Source organism: Bos grunniens, chromosome 15 (assembly GCF_055505025.1).
Source record: "Bos grunniens cultivar Pamir isolate PY7600 chromosome 15, Bosgru_T2T1.0, whole genome shotgun sequence".
Taxonomy (NCBI): Eukaryota; Metazoa; Chordata; class Mammalia; order Artiodactyla; family Bovidae; genus Bos; species Bos grunniens.
In genome coordinates this window covers 53955451-53975844 of record NC_141179.1, presented here as the reverse complement: position 1 = coordinate 53975844, position 20394 = coordinate 53955451, and the positions used below count along the sequence as shown (strand labels likewise).

General features: G+C 38.8%; 1 protein-coding gene across 12 annotated transcripts in view; it reads left to right on the top strand.

The window, feature by feature from the left end:
* C2CD3 (C2 domain containing 3 centriole elongation regulator) overlaps positions 1-20394 on the top strand; it is a 127120-nt gene that overhangs the window by 41697 nt on the left and 65029 nt on the right. For 10 of the 12 annotated variants that reach the window (XR_015142166.1, XR_015142163.1, XR_015142162.1 and 7 more), the window contains exons 12-16: positions 4524-4642; positions 9083-9205; positions 14012-14506; positions 16159-16310; positions 18134-18380. Coding sequence is in view for 5 of the 12 variants with exons in the window: in XM_086340741.1 (XP_086196867.1) it covers positions 4524-4642; positions 9083-9205; positions 14012-14506; positions 16159-16310; positions 18134-18380 (1136 nt within the window). In the remaining 7 variants the exon portion in view is untranslated. The remainder of the gene's footprint in view (positions 1-4523; positions 4643-9082; positions 9206-14011; positions 14507-16158; positions 16311-18133; positions 18381-20394) is intronic. The other 2 variants (XR_015142168.1, XM_086340744.1) reach the window with 1 other exon arrangement.

Genomic DNA, 20394 nt, shown 5'->3' with positions numbered 1-20394 from the left:
GCTAGTAATGCTCAAAATTCTCCAAGCCAGGCTTCAACAGTATGTGAACCGTGAACTTCCAGATGTTCAACCTGGTTTTAGAAAAAGCAGAGGAACCAGAGATCAAATTGCCAACATCTGCTGGATCATCGACAAAGCAAGAGAGTTCCAGAAAAACATCTATTTCTGCTTTATTGACTATGCCAAAGCCTTTGACTGTGTGGACCACAATAAACTGTGGAAAATTCTGAAAGAGATGGGAATACCAGGCCACCTGACCTGCCTCCTAAGAAACCTATATGCAGGTCAGGAAGCAACAGTTAGAACTGGACATGGAACAACAACTTTTCCAAATAGGAAAAGGAGTACATCAAGGCTGTATATTGTCACCCTGCTTATTTAACTTCTATGCAGAGTACATCATAAGAAACACTGGGCTGGAAGAAGCACAAGCTGGAATCAAGATTGCCGGGAGAAATATCAATAACCTCAGATATGCAGATGACACCACCCTTATGGCAGAAAGTGAAGAGGAACTCAAAAGCCTCTTGATGAAAGTGAAAGAGGAGAGTGAAAAAGTTGGCTTAAAGTTGAACATCAGAAAATGAAGATTATGGCATCTGGTCCCATCACTTTATGGGAAATAGATGGGGAAACAGTGTCAGACTTTATTTTTCTGGGCTCCAAAATCACAGTAGATGGTGATTGCAGCCATGAAATTAAAAGACGCTTACTCCTTGGAAGGAAAGTTATGACCAACCTAGATAGCATATTGAAAAGCAGAGATATTACTTCGCCAACAAAGGTCCACTAGTTAAGGCTATGGTTTTTCCAGTGGTCATGTATGGATGTGAGAGTTGGACTGTGAAGAAGGCTGAGCGCCGAAGAATTGATGCTTTTGAACTGTGGTGTTGGAGAAGACTCTTGAGAGTCCCTTGGACTGCAAGGAGATCCAACCAGTCCATCCTATGTCCTGGGTGTTCATTGGAAGGACTGATGCTGAAGCAAAACTCCAGTACTTTGGCCACCTCATGTGAAGAGTTGACTCACTGGAAAAGACCCTGATGCTGGGAGGGGTTGGGGGCAGGAGGAGAATGGGATGACAGAGGATGAGATGGCTGGATGACATCACCAACTCAATGGACATGAGTTTGAGTGAACTCTGGGAGTTGGTGATGGACAGGGAGGCCTGGCGTGCTGCTGTGATTCATGGGGTCGCAAAGAGTCAGACACGACTGAGCGACTGAATTGAACTGAATAGTAGTTCACATTTGGGGGGCACTATAGTATCAGTGTTTTACATACATTAATCATGTGATCCTTTAAAACACATAAACATAGATGAGGAAAAAGGAAGCTAAGACATAAATCAATTAAATAACTTGGCTAAGATAATATAACTGATTTATGGTTGAACTAGAATTTGCACCTAGAACTTTTTTGATTCCAAATTGTGTGCACTTAATCTGTATTGCTTCTCATGCATTATTATTGTTGGCCACAGAGACTGAATTTTCCTTTTATCATTCTGAGAAGGATAATATGGGACATATGGAATAAGCATCAAATCAAGTATTGGAAGAGTTCTAGCTCTGGTTATACCAGACACTTAATTCTGTGACCCTGGACACAATGGCCTTTCCATCTGTGGGCCCCTCTCAATAATGACATGCAGTGGACAAGATATTTTCAGTATCTCCTTCAGCTCTTTAAAAAAAAAAAAAAAGTCTTTTAGGGATTTTGCTAGCAATTTGTTTACATGAATTTCTTCTTCCCTTATTGCCTTAACTCACTTTTAGTTTAAAATAATAATGAGCTTAAGAAACAGAATTATATAAGAAATAAAATAACAGTGCCAAGACATACTTAAGTAGTAAGGAGAAATCCAAGTAGCACCAGGTTGATATAGAGTTCTTTTTGTAAAAGAGATTTTATAGTGTTTTAAAGTTTTAAAGTGCTTTTTTATCTGTTACCTCAGTTGATCCTCTCAGCACATCAATGAGGTGTAGGTGTTGTCTTAACTTGTCTTTCCTTAGTGGGAGAACAGGGAAACTGCTCCAGTGAGTGTGGGCTTGCTGGTTAACAGTTCCTGTGGATGGATCCAAATAACAAGGCCCAGATTCTGTCCATGAGTACCAAGAGAAATAAATAGAGTCAAGAATTAAGATGGCAAAGATAGAGATCAGTAGATCAAGTGAGCTGTTTGAATGAATATTAGAGGTAGTGGATTCCCTGTATCTGGGCATTTTTTGTGTGGGTTCTTCAGATCCATTTTAAGGGTCTAGAAGTGAATGAACTGGAAGATCATTTTACAGGTGATAAATTGTGGCTGAAGTGGTTCATTAGTAAATAATAGAACTTACTCATATATCAAATGATTCTACCCCACATTCCTGTTTTTAAAACCTATTAAAGCCCCATAGCAGGGAGCACAGACTCAGATACTACCATCATTTTATCCCATTCACACTTGCTATTACAGCAGAAACCTTTTCCTTTCTGTCTAAAAAACAGACTCCATTCTGCCCAGCACTGCAAACGAACATCACACTTGTCCAAGTGTGACAAGAGGAGTCCCCTAGTCTTCAGTCAGAAAATAAACTCATTTTCATTATTATAGCTTTTGATTCAGTTCTTCTCTTCTTATCCCTCACTGTCCAGCCATCTCCCTTCTTTCATTATACTACCTATCAACTTGTCTTTTAAAACACTAAGCCATACCTTACACCCAGTGAAGTGTATGGTATGTCTCTTTACACATCCAGTGCTCATATGCTCGACACTGATGATTTCTCATAGCAAAGCAGAGCAACATAGCCCTCCTTATCTTCTCTGTACTGTACCCAGGGTTTTCGCTTTGTCTTTGTTATTTCAGTCTTAGAGGGATAGTCGCTTAGTTGTGTCCAAGTTTTTGTGACCCCATGGACTTAGCCCGCCAGGCTTCTCTGTCCATGGAATTCTACAGGCAAGAATACTGGAGTGGGTTGCCATTTCCTTCTCCAGGGAATATTCCCAATACAGAGATGGAACATGGATCTACTGCATTGCAGGCAGATTTCTTTACCATCTGAGCCACGAGGAAGTTTACTATTAAGAGACATTTCTAAATATAAAGACAGGTCAACTTAAAATGGTTGATTCACATTGAGATTTGATAGAAAACAACAAAATTCTGTGAAACAATTACCTTCAATAAAAAAATTTTTAAGTATCAGCAGATATATCCTTGCTGCTGCTGCTGCAGCTAAGTCATGTCAGTCATGTCTGACTCTGTGCGACCCCATAGACGGCAGCCCACCAGGCTTCTCCGTCCCAGGGATTCTCCAGGCAAGAACACTGGAGTGGGTTGCCATTTCCTTCTCCAATGCGTGAAAGTGAAGCTGCTCAGTCGTGTCCAACTCTTAGCAAACCCGGGGACTATAGCCTACCAGGCTCCTCTATCCATGGGATTTTCCAGGCAAGAGTACTGGAGTGGGTTGCCATTTCCTTCTCTGATATCTCCTTGACTTTACTTTATAATCTGTAGATAATACATTAGAATATGTAATGAATCTGTATACCTTTTCCAAAGTAATACCCGAGATAGAAATAGCAATAAAATTATAAATGGCTGTCATTAATCATAAGAAATAATTTAAATGAAGGTTATCTCTCTTGAAGAGATGGGGACTGGGAAAGTGGTCAGAAGGACATACAGTGTGCTTTTAACTTTATATGAAAAATAATGTTCCGTTCCATGTTGCTGAACGTTGTTCTGTTTTTGCCAAATACATCCTCTACCTCAAAGTACTGTCTGAATTCTTTATTAAAACTCTGCTTCCGGCTTTTGTTTTGGACTCTGTTACTTGTGTAGCCACCTCCTGCTCAGTGTCCTCTGAAGCTTCTACTTCTTTTCCGCTGTTCCCTGACACCTCGGTTGTCCTCACGCTTTCCCTTGAAGCCTCAATTGCCTTCCCTCTGTCCTCAGAAGTTGTAATATCCTTCCCATGGTCCTTCCAGCTCTGGTTGCTCCATGGCCACAGAAAGCTGCCAGCACCATGAATCATGCCACTTTTCCTGTCTTCTGTTACTGATGCAGTAGGGATATCAAAGCAAATACCCTGCTTTCCTTTGAGAAAGACCATTCCCTTCACTTTGGAATCAATATCCTCACCCAGTTGCTTTTTAAGTTCTTTACAAGCATAACTAATGTTTGGCAGTTCCATTAAGCACTGCAAGATCATGGTCACAAAGCCCACATCTCAGTTAAGGAGCACTGGTCTACCGATATAGCACTGAAATGTGGGCCAAGACTGCTGCCAGGGCTTCCATGGCTCCCTTCTCCTCAGCTTCTCAGCTGACTGCTTGAAGTGACTAATCACGGTGGGAGGAACAGAGTCAAAGTCCTATAACCCTAACACTTCTGTGAAATTACACTGATTGGATTCCTAAAAGAGATTTTAGTTAGATTTGAAAGAGAGGTGGGTGGTATCAAGGCATGAATTGGTGAAATGGCTCTAGTTGGATGGTATGACATGTGCTTATGTGTCTGGTTCTCCTTACAGTGGTGAAATTCCAGCAGAGATCTGTGTTTCCAGTACAGTTTGGTGGCCCAATGATCAGACACTGGTGGAATTCCAATCTTACTTTCCAAATTTACACAAAGAAAACCGCACAGAAAAAGGTACTTAAGTAATTATGACTTTTGCCTTACCATTTTAGTCACACCAGGGATTTGGACCATACTTAAAATTATGTTCATATCTTAAACTAGAAATTTTTCCAGGCTCAAACAACAGTAATACTTATGAATTATTGTCTATTATAATTTTAAATTTATGTTTAGTATTTATCATAAGGTAGATATTATGCTAAAGACTCTGCATGGATACTATCAAATTTAATCATTAAAACAAGTCTGTGAGTTAGGTACCTGTTATCTTCAATTTGGGCTTCCCTTGTGGCTCAGCTGGTAAAGAATCCGCCTGCAATGTGGGAGACCTGGGTTCAATCCCTGGGTTGGGAAGATCCCCTGGAGAAGGGAAAGGCTACCCACTCCAGTATTCTGGCCTGGAGAATTCCATGGACTATATATATATAGTCCATGGGGTCGCAATGAGTCAGACACGACTGAGAGACTTTCATCATCATCTTTAGTGATATAACAGGTCTAAGGTCGCCCTAATGATAAAGCTAATAAAAGACAAAGCCAGGACTCTATCCCAAGTCTTTATAGATCCTAAGTTCTTAAGCTCTTTGCTGTGTTCCCTGCTATGGAGAGTTGACTATTTGGATTGATACAGAATAGCAGCCTTAATTTGAGGCTCTACTTTCTTTTTTCAGACAGAATATATAAGGTATCCAACCCATATCCAAAATAATATATTGTGGGTAGCAGTTTTATCAGCTAATTGCAGCTTTATAAAATCCACTTGCAATTGGTACAACAAAAATCAATAATTATGAGCAGTTTTTACTTCCTTCAATTAAAAGAGTAGTTTATAATATTTGACCTCTTTGATATGGATAGTATGAGGAATGCATCTTATTTTATTTTTGTTTGTATTTTCAGGGGATTTAAATAGGTTCATTTTGGAAAATACAGCAAAACAGGAGGAGAAGGAAAAACATAATTTAACAACCTCAAGACAGCCTCTATAAGCCTTTCAATATATTTGCATTTAATCAGTAGTTAATGTCTTTTTCTAATTATAAAAAAACTATGTTTTTAATAGAAAAATATTTTTAAACACAAATCACCTATAATTTCATCACAGAAATAGCTGTTGTTAATATTTATGTATGTCATTTTTATCTTTTTCAAATGAATACAGTATATGTATAAATCTTGGACAATATTAGGATAATTTTATATGCAATTTTTATCCTTTTTTAAATTTAACATTGTATTAAAGATTTTTATTCATTTTTTCAAAAATACATATTTATTCTTCCACATAATTTTATAAATATATGAAGGTTTTACTATATGTATATAATTTAATACCCTATTTCTCATAAACATAACAAAAATTGTTCATATTATTTCAAATTTTAGTAAAAATCATTTAACAGCTATGTATTCCATTCTAGGAATGTGGTATAATGAATAATTCCTGATTATTGAACATTTAATCATTTCTCATTGTAACTTTTAAAATATACATTGCATATAAAATTACCAAGTATTGTTATTTCTTCAGTATAAATTTCCAGATGTGAAATAACTGGGCCAAAGAATATGAATATTAAGAGCTTTTTATATTTTTTGCTAAATTTGCTTTCAGAAGTAATGCTGCCAGTTTATATTCCCAACTTCAGACACATGACAGCCTCTGTTTCTCCACAACCTTGACAGTGTTGGGTATAGTTTATAGTTTTCCTAGTTTTAATGGCAAACATTTGTATCATCTTAATTGCACTTTTTATTTTTAAGACTGAAGTTAAACATTTTTTGTAAGAACTAACTCTTAAAAAGAGAAAAAAAAAAATCTCCTAACTTCTTTCTGACTCCTGAAACGCTCTCTAATCTTTCACGGAGAAATGGTGAAACCTGAAAGGGAGACCACAATGGCAGAATATGGGCTCCCACTTAAGAGCTGCTTCAGTCAATAATTAAGGTATTGGGGACTGGAATGCAAAAGTAGGAAGTCAAGAAACACCTGGAGTAACAGGCAAATATGGCCTTTGAGTACAGAATGAAGAAGGGCAAAGGCTAATGTAGTTCTGCCAAGAGAATGCACTGTTCATAACAAACACCCTCTTCCAGCAACACAAGAGAAGACTACACATGGACATCACCAGATGGTCATCACCGAAATCAGATTGATTATATTCTTTGCAGCCAAAGATGGAGAAGCTCTGTACAGTCAGCAAAACCAAGACTGGGAGCTGACTGTGGCTCAGACCATGAACTCCTTATTGCCAAATTCAGACTGAAATTGAAGAAAGTGGAGAAAACCACTAGACCATTCAGGTGTGACCTAAATCAAATCCCTTATGACTCTACGTGGAAGTCAGAAATAGATTTAAGGGACTAGATCTGATAGACAGAGTGCCTGATGAACTATGGACGGAGGTTTGTGACATTCTACAGGAGACAGGGATCAAGACCATCCCCAAGAAAAAGAAATGCAAAAAAGCAAAATCGCTGTCTGGAGAGGTTTAAAAATAGCTGTGAAAAGAAGGGAAGTGAAAAACAAAGGAGAAAAGGAAAGATACACCCATTTGAATGCAGAGTTCCAAAGCATAGCAAGGAGAAATAAAAAAGCCTTCCTCAGCCATCAATGCAAAGAAATAGAGGAAAACGATAGAATGGGAAAGATAGAGATCTCTTCAAGAAAATTAGAGATACCAAGGGAACATTTCCTGCAAAGATGGGCTCAAGAAAGGACAGAAATGGTAGGGACCTAACAGAAGCAGAAGATATTAAGAAGGGGTGGTAAGAATACACAGAAGAACTATACAAAAAAGATCTTCATGACCCAGAAAATCATGATGGTGTGATCACTCACCTAGAGCCAGACATCCTGGAATGTGAACTCAAGTGGGCATTAGGAAGCATCACTACAAACAAAGCTAGTGGAGGTGATGCAATTCCAGCTGAGCTACTTCAAATCCTGAAAGATGATGCTGTGAAAGTGCTGCACTCAATATGCTAGCAAATTTGGAAATCTCAGCAGTGGCCACAGGACTGGAAAAGGTCAGTTTTCATTCCAGTCCCAAAGAAAGGCAATGCCAAAGAATGCTCAGATTACCGCACAATTGCACTTGTTTCACACACTAGTAATGCTTAAAATTCTTCAAGCCAGGCTTCAGCAATACATGAACCATGAACTTCCAGATGTCCAAGCTGGTTTAAGAAAAGGCAGAGGAACCAGAGATCAAATTGCCAACATCCACTGGATCATTGAAAAAGCAAGAGAGTTCCAGAAAAACATCTATTTCTGCTTTATTGACTATGCCAAAGCCTTTAACTGTGTGGACCACAATAAACTGGAAAATTCTTCAAGGCGTGGGAATACCAGACCACTGACCTGCCTCTTGAGAAACATGTATGCAGGTCATGAAGCAACAGTTAGAACTGGACATGGAACAACAGACTGGTTCCAAATAGGAAAAGGAGTACGTCAAGGCTGTATGTATATTGTCACCCTGCTTATTTAACTTATATGCAGAGTACATCATGAGAAATGCTGGGCTGGAGAAAGCACAAGCTGGAGTCAAAATTGCCAGGTGAAATATCAATAACCTCAGATATGCAGATGACACCACCCTTATGGCAGAAAGTGAAGAGGAACTAAAGAGCCTCTTGATGAAAGTGAAAGAGGAGAGTGAAAAAGTGGGCTTAAAGCTCAACATTCAGAAAACTAAGATCATGGCATCTGGTCCCATCACTTCATGGGAAATAGGTGGGGAAACAATGGAAACAGTGGCTTACTTTATTTTTCTGGGCTCCAAAATCACTGCAGATGGTGATTGCAGCCATGAAATTAAAAGACGCTTACTCCTTGAAAGGAAAGTTATGACCAACCTAGACAGCACATTAAAAACAGACATTACCATAGTCAAGGCTATGGTTTTTCCAGTGGTCATGTATGGATGTGAGAGTTGGACTATAAAGAAAGCTGAGCGCTGAAGAATTGATGCTTTTGAACTGTGGTGTTGGAGAAGACCTTTGAGAGTCCCTGGGACAACAAGGAGATCCAACCAGTCCATCCTAAAGGACATCAGTCCTGGATGTTCATTGGAAGGATTGATGTCGAAGCTGAAACTCCAATACTTTGGCCACCTGATGCAAAGAGCTGACTCATTTGAAAAGACCCTGATGCTGGGAAACATTGAGGGCAGGAAGAGAAGGGGACAACAGAGGATGAGATGGTTGGATGGCATCACTGGCTCAACAGACATGGGTTTGCGTGGACTCTGGGAGTTGGTGATGGACAGGGAGGCCTGGTGGGCTATGGTTCATGGGGTTGCAAAGAGTCAGACATGACTGAGCGACTGAACTGAACTGATTGACTTCATAAAGCATGGATTCCTTTATAAGTCATCATATGTTGTCATTTTTAGTCCCTGTGGCTCTTTAATTTAACCTAAACTTTTTCTTTCCCTCTTTTCTCAGCCAGAAGTCATTGGTTCTGCATCACTTCCTTTACGAACTGTCATTCAGTCTGAGCTGCTTTCTTTCAGTGACCAGCTTCCAGTACAACAGGAGAATGGTCAGACTCCTCTTGGCCCCATCAAGGTAGGTGGATACACATTCAGGTAGTCAAGCATTTATGGAGCATGTGTTACTGGCCTGGCCTGAGAATGTAGCAGTGAACGAGAAGATCAGCATCTTAACTTTTGCGGCTTATGTTAAAATAGGATAATACAGGTTCTGTGAAGGAGCTAAAGGGTGTGCTATGTGATACCCTGGAGGAGGGCATGGCAACCCACTCCAGTATTCTTGCCTGGAGAATCTCATGCACAGAGGAGCCTGGGGGGCCACAATCCATGGGGTTGCAAAGAGTCAAACACAACTGAAGCAACTGAGCATGCACACACATATGATTGTAAGTACCTGGGAGGAAATTGGAGATGGAGAGATGTCTCCAAGGAGGTGACATTTAGGTGATAATTGAAGAATGAGAGGAAGAGATCACCAAGTTAAAAGCACGAGAAAGATCATTCCAGAGAAAAGAAATGCGAAAACCGTAAAGTGAGAATGGGCTTGACTTCTTCAGGGAACAGAATGTTGCCACAGGACAATGATCCAAATGGGAGATTGGCTAGACAGGCAGGAGTCATATTGTTCAGAGCTTTGTAGTAAGAGTAAAGGTCTTAATTTTATCCTAAGAGCCAAGAAGAACATTGAAACAACCATGAAAGTAATACCTGATTTACATTTTAAAAGATGGCCCTGTGGAGAATATTGTAGGGTACAGGAGGGAAAACAGTGACTTGATTGCATCCAGAGAAGAAATGATTGATGGTTAGGATTAGAGAAGTGGCAGTGAACAAGGAGAGAACTGACTGAGTTTGTGCCTGGATGCCGAATGTAATTCATCAGAGCAAGAGTTCTTTCCTTTTATTCAGAAGCATCAGTTTCTTAGGTGGAAGAAATTTTTTTTTTTAGAGCTTACCCTAATCATTTCTTTAATTGAAGTATAGTTGATGTGCAATATAAGTTATGGGTGTACAGTATAGTGATTCATGCTTTTTAAAAGTTATATTCCATTTATAGTTACTATAAAATATTGACTGTATTCCCTGAACTGCACAATATGTCCTTGTTGCTTATTTTACATTGTACATAATAGTTTGTGCCTCTTAATCTGCTGCCTCTGTTTTGTTCTTGCCCCATCTCTTTCCCCACCACTAATTTGTTCTCTGCATCTGTGGGTTTGTTGGGTTTTTTTTGTTGTTATATTCACAAGTTTGTTGCATTTTTAGAGTCCACATATAAGTGATACAGTACTTGTCTTTCTCTGTCTGACTTATTTGCCATAGCATAATACCCTCCAAGACCACCCATGTTTTTGCAAATGGCAAGATTTTTGTTCTTTTTTATGATTGAGTAGTATTCCATTGTTGCTAAGAGTCAGGCACGACTGAGCAACTTCACTTTCACTTTTCACTTTAGTGTATTGGGGAAGGAAATGGCAACCCACTCCAGTGTTCCTGCCTGGAGAATCCCAGGGACGGGGGAGCCTAGTGGGCTGCCGTCTATGGGGTCGCACAGAGTTGGACACGACTGAAGCAACTTAGCAGGAGTATTCCATTGTATATACAACATCTTCATTATTCATTCATCTGTGTTGGATACTTAGGTTTCATCCATATCTTGGTAATTGTAAATAATGCTTTTATCATTGGGGTGGGTGTATTTTTTCAAATTAGTGTTTTTGTTTCTTTCATCTGTGTATCCAGGAGTGAAATTGCTGGATCATATGATAGTTCTATTTTTAGTTTTTTGAGACACCTTCATACAGTTTTCCACAGTGGCTACACCAATTTACATTCCCATTAGGTGGAAGAATTTGAACGTGTGGCTTCAATATAGCTTTGTCCTGGTGGGCTTTTGAAATCATCACAGCCATGCTTAAAACATTTCCATGACTCCTTATCACCCAAAGGATAAAAGGGCCCCTCGTATGACCCCAGACCACTGCAGCTATCTCTCTTGCAGCTTCCCTACCAATAGCCATGTCAAACTATGTAAAGAATTGCCCAGGTGTTCATGCTGGTTTATGCATTTATGCTTTTGTTCTTGATTTTCGTGCTTCTTCTCCTTAGAAGCCCTCTCTGCCCTCTTTCTGGCCTTCTTAGTAATAAATACCATTTAAAGACTTGTTTGACTTATCATTGAAAAAAATGAATATCACATTATTCTTCCCCTACCAAAGTCCTATTTTTTTTGCTTTCCTAGTCCATTCTGGACTCTAAGGTTTGTAATCAGAAAGGAATAATAAATAGAATTGATGGACTAGAAATTGTTTCTATCCTGGCTTTGTTGAGAGAAGTACTGTTCTAGATAGATTGCAGTCTGTATTCAATAGAGCAAAAGAATTTTGCTGTGGATTTCAAATAAAAGGTACAAGTCCCCATTATCTCTAGTAATTCAGTCTCATAAAATAGTGACCATTTTCATTTGTCATTTATCCCACATCCTTTTTTACTTTTTAACATTTTTAAACTTTGAAAAATAACTTCAAACTTAGAGAAAAATTGCAAAAAACAGTACAGGGAACTCATATACTCTTATTACCTGAACTCAGCAATTATTCTTCATATTTGCTTTATAATTATCCACCTCTTCTCTCTCTCTTTTTGTGTCCTTCCCCACTCTGTCTCTGTACACATACACAATTTCTTTCTGAACTATTTGAGACTATGTTACAGACATTAAACCTTTCTCCTTGAATTCTGTGTTGTTTTTCCTAATAACAATTAGGAAAATTATTATTCTTGGGCTTCCCTGGTGGCTCAGCTGGTAAAGAATTCTCCCGCAGTGCGGGGGACCTGGGTTCGATCCCTGGGTTGGGAAGATCCCCTGGAGAAGGGAATGGCTACCCACTCCGGTATTCTGGCCTAGAGAATTCCATGGACTGTATATATAGTCCATGGAGTTGCAAGGAGTTGGACACAACTGAGCGACCTTCACTTTGCTTCGTAATAACAAAGGCAGCATCATACATAATACTGTACAGTAATAAAGATCAGTTTAACAGCAGTACTATATTCTATCTATAGGTCATACTCAGATTTCACCAACTGTACCAATACTTCCCTTTGTAGCATTTTTTTCCAGTCCAGGATCATCTGTTACATTTATTTATTTTTAATGAATCAAATTTTGCTTATTACCTTTATTCATATGATATGTAAGGGAGCTTGCATGTCTTACATGATATGTAAGATAACAGGGTAGCTGATTCCGAAGAAGGGAAGAACCTTTAAACAATTAATTAACCTCAATTTACATAATAGTCTTATTTGCATAGCGAATAGGTAGGCTTTGATTATAGGCCATTTTTTGCTAAGTCACTTCAGTTGTGTCTGACTCTGTGTGACCCCATAGACGGCAGCCCACCAGGCCCCCCTGTCCCTGGGATTCTCCAGGCAAGAACACTGAAGTGGGTTGCCATTTCCTTCTCCAATGCATGAAAGTGAAAAGGGAAAGTGAAGTTGCTCAGTCTCCAGCCCTCAGCAACCCCATGGACTTAAGCCTTCCAGGCTCCTCCGTCCATGGGATTTTCCAGGCAGGAGTACTGAAGTGGGGTGCCATTGCCTTCTCCGATAGGCCATTAACAGTCATTAATAAAGTGAAACTGTGTTAGAAATACTACTTGGGTTTAGTATTTCAGACTCAAGAACCAAACATCTGTTGCATTTAAATGTTGTATCTCTCTAATCTCCTTTCGCCTGGAACAGTTGTGCTGCCCTTCTTTGTCTTTTAGTACTTTACTGTTTTTGAAAGTAAGGCCATCTCATTTTCCTTGTTATGGCTTGTTAGATACACCCAGCATTTAAAAGTGGACATTTCATTTCCAAATACATGGGCTTTTGTTTAAAGTATTGTTAATAATAATATCTCATTTTATTATTAATTTCTCACCTAAATGCTTTCTTCTCTGCAATCACTCTCTGAAAAGTTTTTGGGGTTTTTTTCCCCAGTAATAAAGATACTTTATTACCTTTGATGAGACTTTTGATGCCTAAGTCAAAGATCTCTCTTGGTAAATGTCACATTACACTCGAAAATATGTGGATTATTTTCAGATATCTTTTAATATTGATTTCTAATATAATTCCACAGTGATAAGAGAACAGACTCTGATTTCAATACCTTTAGACCATGAAATTTTTGCACCTTGTTTTATGTCCCTGGATATGTTCCAGTGTCTCCTAATTTATAGTCTATGGGAACATGAATAGACTTTGTATCCTACTATTGTGTGGAAATTATATAAATCTTAATTATGTTTAAAGAAAAAGTAAAGCCAGTTAGTTTGTACAGGGTCCTCCATTTGGGGTTTATCTGAATGACTTATTACTATGATAATTGAAAGGATATGATTTTATATGATTTTCTAACTTCATTAACTCCACCCCCCCGTGCATTTATTAATTGGCATTCTATACAGAAGAGTTGTCCCTTCTCCCTTTTTTGTTGATAGTCATATGGACTCATGGATTCTGACATTATTAAAAAGCTTATAACTCACTACTATTATTATTCATTTTGAAACTCAAATTGTCCTCTATTTGTCCAATGGGAGCCTCTTCAACTGAATTCTGTCCTTACAGTATGTCTCCATTCTTTTCTGAGCACTTCCCGTATTTTCTGGCACAGGATGATGTTGTAGGCTCATCTTGTGTTACTGATGAATTATCTGCTTTTCTTAATCCTGATAAAGTAAGGCAGTCTATTAGTGAACCTATTATTGTGATATTTGAGTATGAATTAATTTATATCCTAACAATCTGATGCTGCTTCTAGCTCCAAAATTCTGATTCCGATTCTAGAAGATATCCCTATTAACTTTCTTCCTTTTATGTTTTCTAGGTAACTGTGGAGCTTGTTTTAGATAACAAGGATTTCACTGGTGTCAATACAGAGTTGAGTAGCAACACCCAACGCACCCCACTTAGTGGTCTTACAAATCCAGATAAGACACTGCCAGAAACTGTTCAAGATGTTACTTGTACCAAAAATCCACAGACCCTAAATCAAATTCATGAAGAAACTGTAAAGAAAATGCAGAATTTGATGCTCCCCATCCCAAAGTCACCTAGCCCTTTTATACCAAATTCTTCAACCTTCATGGCAGCGCCAGCCTCTCATGATTTGGTAAATGAGATGAATGGGTCAACAGAAGAGAGTGCTTTGCTATTGCATGTGCTATTGATGGTGCCAGATGGAAAAGATTTCGTTACTGGAGAATCTGAGAAACAACCATCAAGCAATATTTATTTAAATTGCAAACTCTTCAGCACAGAAGAAGTCACCAGATCTGTCATTGCATGGGGCACAACAAAACCAGTCTTTAACTTTTCTCAGGTAACTTTGTTCATGTCTCAATGTTCCATATGCATTAAGGATGAAGATGGGAGTTGGGGAGGGAAGAGAAGTATGTTTCCCAGATCACAATTACATTGTAAAGGAAATAGAGAATGTTCAGACTGGGGCAGGGGGACTTTTATCATTATCTGGTGTGCATATCCAATCCCACTATTGGATGGAAGGAAGAAAAGACATTGCCAACATTTTGAAACATTTTGTGTCTTTCTTTCTTTCTGTTCTGTCTGTTTATATGGTTCCTGCTATTTCTTTTGCCTGAATTCTGAGTTCTATTTCCTTCTGATTCCTCTAGGACTTTGATCAGTTAAACTTTTCTTTTCTGTTTCTAGTCTCTCATTCTTTATTTTTCCTTAGACTCATTTATTCCTCCGCTGATTTAAATACTCATCTTACTTGATTTCTCAATAGAATTTGATGCTATTACTTAAATTGTTTCCTCCCTTGATTTTTGTGGTTCTCTCCACTCATTTTCCTTCTGACTCAACAGCTGTTCTTCTCCAGTCGTTGAGCTAGTAGGAAACCTAGGTAAAGGACTGTGACCCCAGCACTTCTCCATCTCTCCTACTTCTAATTATTAGTATCCCTGTTCATTACTTTATGCTTAGCATTCTCCAGACCAACCCTCTTTCCCCGTGGTCACCATCTACTCCCATAGCTTCATTTGTGTGAAGATGACTTCCAAATCCACACTTCTTTGTAGGCCAGGCATTTCCCTCTGGTTCCGGTTCTGTGTGTCTAACTGCCTTCCGGTCGTCACCACCTAGATCTCTCAAGAGCCCTTTCCTCTTGGCACCTAACACATCCCCTGGCAAATTGCAGGTATTCAATAAAGTTGTGTAAATGGAAGAGTAATTCAGATGTATTCAAATCTGAATTTATTCTTCCTTCCAAATCTGTTCCTCTTCCTCCTATCTGCCCTAATTCATATTATAATTCACTGAGAAACCCAACCAGAACCTAGAAGTTGACCTTGAGTCTTTCTTTACGTAATGACTTACCAAATCCAGTAGATGCTACAAACTTAATTATCTCTGGAATAAATTATCTTGTCTCTACTCCATTGCCACTGCTTTCATTCAGGCCCTCGTTCCTGTTCCAGATAGCTCGACGACTGTCCTACCTGTTTGTCTCTCTCTGTCCATTCCTTCTTCTGTGGACCAGCAGTAATGATCTTTCTAAAACACTAACCTGAATATTTTACTCCCCTGCTTAAAACATTTCAGTGATTCCCCATAGCCTTCAGGGCTAGAATTTGGATCCTCATTTGGACTATAAGACCCTGCCTGTACTTCTCCGGTGTCCTCTTCTCTGCACACTAGATAGTTCAGCTGTGCTCAACTACTTGCAGTTTTCTAAATATCCTCTTTTCCCACCTGTGCCCCAGAAGCCCTGTATAGATGAGCTTTGTCATCAGAGAATTCATGCTGTTTCGTATTTGGCCTTTATGTGTTTGTCTCTAAACAAGGCTATGGCTTTAGACTGAGGATACAGAGTGGGTTTTATTTTGATGTCTTCAGCTCCTAGCACTGTGCATGGCAAATAGGCTTTTAGTAAATGCTTGTTAAATAAAAGTTAATACTTTGTCTCAGATGTGGGGTTTGGTTTTGTTTTTTGGTTGTCCCTCTCCCCAGGTGATTCCTGTCTCTCTGTCTTCCAAATGTCTGGAAAGGCTTAAGAACAACGTGATGATAATTGAAACTTGGAACAAGGTGCGGAGCCCAGGACAGGACAAGCTTCTCGGGCTGGTGAAACTCCCCCTCCATCAGTTTTACATGTCATTCAAGTAAATAAGACCTTTTGAAGTATTCTTTTTTTACATTTTTAACTTTGTATGAACTTGAATAGGAGTATTTGCAGTTTGCAAACATATCCAGCCCAATAATTCCTTGGAGGACTTTTCTCAATTTCACTACATTTGCTGCTCTTTCTCCTAGGTTATTGCAGTCATACAGATACTGCTTTCTATGTTTCAGGCCCTATGCTAAGAACCTTACATACATCAAGTCCTTTAATCCTCACAACAACCCTCTCAGGCAGGTAAATTTTATTTCCCCTGTTTACAAATGAGGTAACAGAGGCACAGGAAAGTTAAATATTAATTTATAATATGTATTAAAGTAGTGGAACCAGGATTAGAACCCAGAGAATCTGGCTCTCTAGTCCACTCCCCTCACCAAGAAACTCAGCTGCCAAAGTTTATCACCTCACATAACTGATGGTTTATCTCTGTCACAAACTTTAGTTAGTATTGTTCGAATCAACCATTTGTAAGATTTCTATACTGAGCATTGTCTTTTAGACCTTCAGATTTGATTGCTGTACCTCATTTATCACTACTCAAACTTAGATGGGATATTGATTTATCTGCAAATCATTTCCATCCTCAGTATAAACTGTTCAGTTTTTGTTTCAAGGTACTGATTTTTAATTATTCTAGAACTGACCTCTTTCCTAACAACCTTCTCATGGTTCTGTGTTTTAAATGCTGCACCTAACACTTTGCAAAGAGCCCTATTGTGGGCAGTGTCTCACTCACATGAGCCTTTCTATAACCCCAAGAAGTATTATCATTATCCCCATTTTACAAATGAGGAAGCTTATCATTTAACTTGGAGATGTCAGCCTCTCTGGCTTTCTTTTTATCATCCGTAAAATGAGGGTGATGACAGATATCCTACCTCCTTCTTGGAGCAGTTGTGAGGATCCAGTGAGAAAATAAAGGAATAAGCCTCTAGTGAACAGTTCAGTACTTACATGATGGTAACATCGGGAAGCCTGGTCAGGCTAAGGCGTTCTGCTGGAATCATGGATGTCGTTGTCAGCTGTAAGCGTTTGGCTTTTTCCCCTTTTTTGTTGTGGTATTAGACTGGTCTGATATTCCCGTTTCTTTTTCATTTCCTTAGACCCCTTTCATTTCATTGCTGAGTGTGTAGAACAGTAATAGCTATCAATTACTAAGCACTTATCATGTTGGCATTTTATATCAGTTATCTCAGTTTAGTCCTAACAGTAGCCCTTTGATGCAGGTTTTCTTACCTACAGTTTACAGATGGGGAAACACTTTCAAAAGTTATACTAATTACTTAGTCATACAGTAAGTAAGAGGCAGATGTAAGATTCAGCATGGTAATGAAGAGCATTTAGACTTTTTTCTCATCTGTGAATAGTGAAGAATAGCAACATTTGCCATGTTAGAAGGATTAAAGAAACTAAAATGCTTATGACATAGTAAGTACTCAGTAATTAGCAGATATTATTTGTAATATTACTCAAAACTTATCTGCTGGACTCCAAAATTTATATACTTTTTCTAGTTGACCACACTGCCTACCTCTAAAATATGCTCTTCAGCAACCCTTGGGGCCATGATAATACAGAGATAAGTTAGACACATCCCTTCCCCTTCAAATTGCTGCATTTGGAACTTAACCTGCCTGTCATTTTTACTTGATGGATTACAGGTAGAATCCTGTTTTTTCAAACCACCATTACTTTTCTAGTTGTAGGTCCATTTTTAACAAACTGAGAAAACAAATAAGAAATGAAGCAGCTCTATGACATGATTGATGATTGTTGTTTGCTGATGCACAATTTCTCTCTCTTTAGAGATCCCAAGGTTTCTCGCCTGCTGCTTGATGCTCGGTATCCAGTTGTTGCTGTCGACAGCTACATGCCTGTGATTGACGTGTTCTCAGGCCACCAAAATGGGAGTCTTCGGGTCTTTTTAGCTATGGGCTCTGCAGATCAGATAATAGCACTACAAAGATTAAAGAATGAAGAAGGAACACTTACTCCCTTCAACCCCAGGCCAGCCCATTTCCTGGACCAGCCATCTGTAGCTTCTGTTGCTATGGTAGTGACCAAACACTTGATTGTTTACAAAAAACATAATCTTATTTTAAGGCTTACAAGGTGATGCTTTGATAATTGGAGTGAACCTAAATCTGCCCTAAAAAAAAATAGTCTCAATGAAAAAAAGAAAAGGTAATCTGGGGGAGAAAATGGGGATGGGGTAAAGAGTGATCCTAAATGTAAACCAGCAAAATATTCTGTTTCTTGACCAAATCCATGTTGCAAAGTTTTCAAGTGACATTCTTAACTTTTCTACTCATAACTTAAAAGTAATTTGTTCTGTGCAGTTGTTCAGTTAAGAAAGCACATTGACATACTTTATTGTGTTTATTCTCTTATACATGAGGTAGGTCATTGTCATTCTCTTTTTTTAGGTAATGAAACAGAATTAGAATTTATGTTACTCATCCAGGGTCACGTAGCTGAGAACGGGAGAATTGCTGTTCAGACGCAGGTCTTCTGACTCTTAAGTCCACTATATCACGTCCTCCTGTATCTTACGTTTGATGTCTTTACTAGAATAGCCAAATCTCAGTCTCCACTGTATGTTATATTTTTTAAATCTGAATCTAAATGACAAATTGATTGCCTCTAGCAGAGAAAGAACTATTAGGAAAATATCTATTAGTAGGCTATTATTTATTTGTTATGAACTCTGAACTTTTTCTATTTTATATTCATGTCTATCTGTAGATAATAGTGGAGTTAATTTAAAAATAACATAAAAGCACAAATAAAGCTCATCTCTTTAATATTCCCAAGTTTTTTTTAGGCATTATGTGGTCCTCACATTGCAATGTAAACTTAGATTTTGTTAAATTTCATACCAAAGGTTAAAAAATGTTACTGTGAACACAAAAGAAATCCTTAAAGGTTCAGTTCAGTTCAGTTGCTCAGTCATGTCTGACTCTTTGCAACCCCGTTGACTGCAGCATGCCAGGCTTCCCTGTCTATCACCAACTCCCAGAGCTTACTCGAACTCATGTCCATTAAGTCAGTGATGCCATCCAACCATCTTATCCTCTGTCGTCCCCTTCTCCTCCACCTTCAATCTTTCCCAGCATCAGGGTCTTTTCCATTGAGTCAGTTCTTTGCGCCAGGTGGCCAAAGGATTGGAGTTTCAGCTTCAGCATCAGTCCTTCCAATGAATATTCAGGATTGATTTCCTTTAGGAAGGACTGTTTGGATCCCCTTGCTGTCCAAGGGACTCTCAAGAGTCTTCTCCAACACCACAGTTCAAAAGCAACGATTTTTCGGTGCTCAACTTTCTTTATAGTCCAACTCTCATATCCATACATGACTACTGGAAAAACCACAGCTTTGACTAGACGAATCTTTGTTGGCAAAGGAATGTCTCTGCTTTTTAATATGCTGCCTAGGTTGGTCATAACTTTTCTTCCAAGGAGCAGGCGTCTTTTAATTTCATGGCTGCGGTCACCATCTGCAGTGATTTTGGAGCCCCAAAAAATAAAGTCTGACACTGTTTCCATTGTTTCCCCACTTGCCATGAAGTGATAGGACCAGATGCCATGATCTTCATTTTCTGAATGTTGAGCTTTAAACCAATTTTTTCACTCTCTTTCACTTTCATCAAGAGGCTCTTTAGTTCTTCGCCTTCTGCCATAAGGGTGGTATCATCTGCATATCTCAGGTTATTGATATTTCTCCTGGCAATCTTGATTCCAGCTTGTACTTCATCCAGCCCAGCATTTCTCATGATGTACTCTGCATATAAGTTAAATATGCAGGGTGATAATATACAGCCTTGACGTACTCCTTTTCTGATTTGGAACACAAATACAATTGTTCCTGCTTCTACACTCGGTGTCTCCTATCCAATTCAGTGTCTGCAGAACTGAATTACTATAATACTGCATGGTTATATTAAGAAGCTGCTATAATTCTGAGGGTTTTTTTTTTTTTAGCCTGTACTCTTCTTCTCTAGAGAATCAAAGTACAAGTTTTCTGCTTCCCTAAGGAACTTTTTTGAACAGCTGTCACTGACATATGCTTTT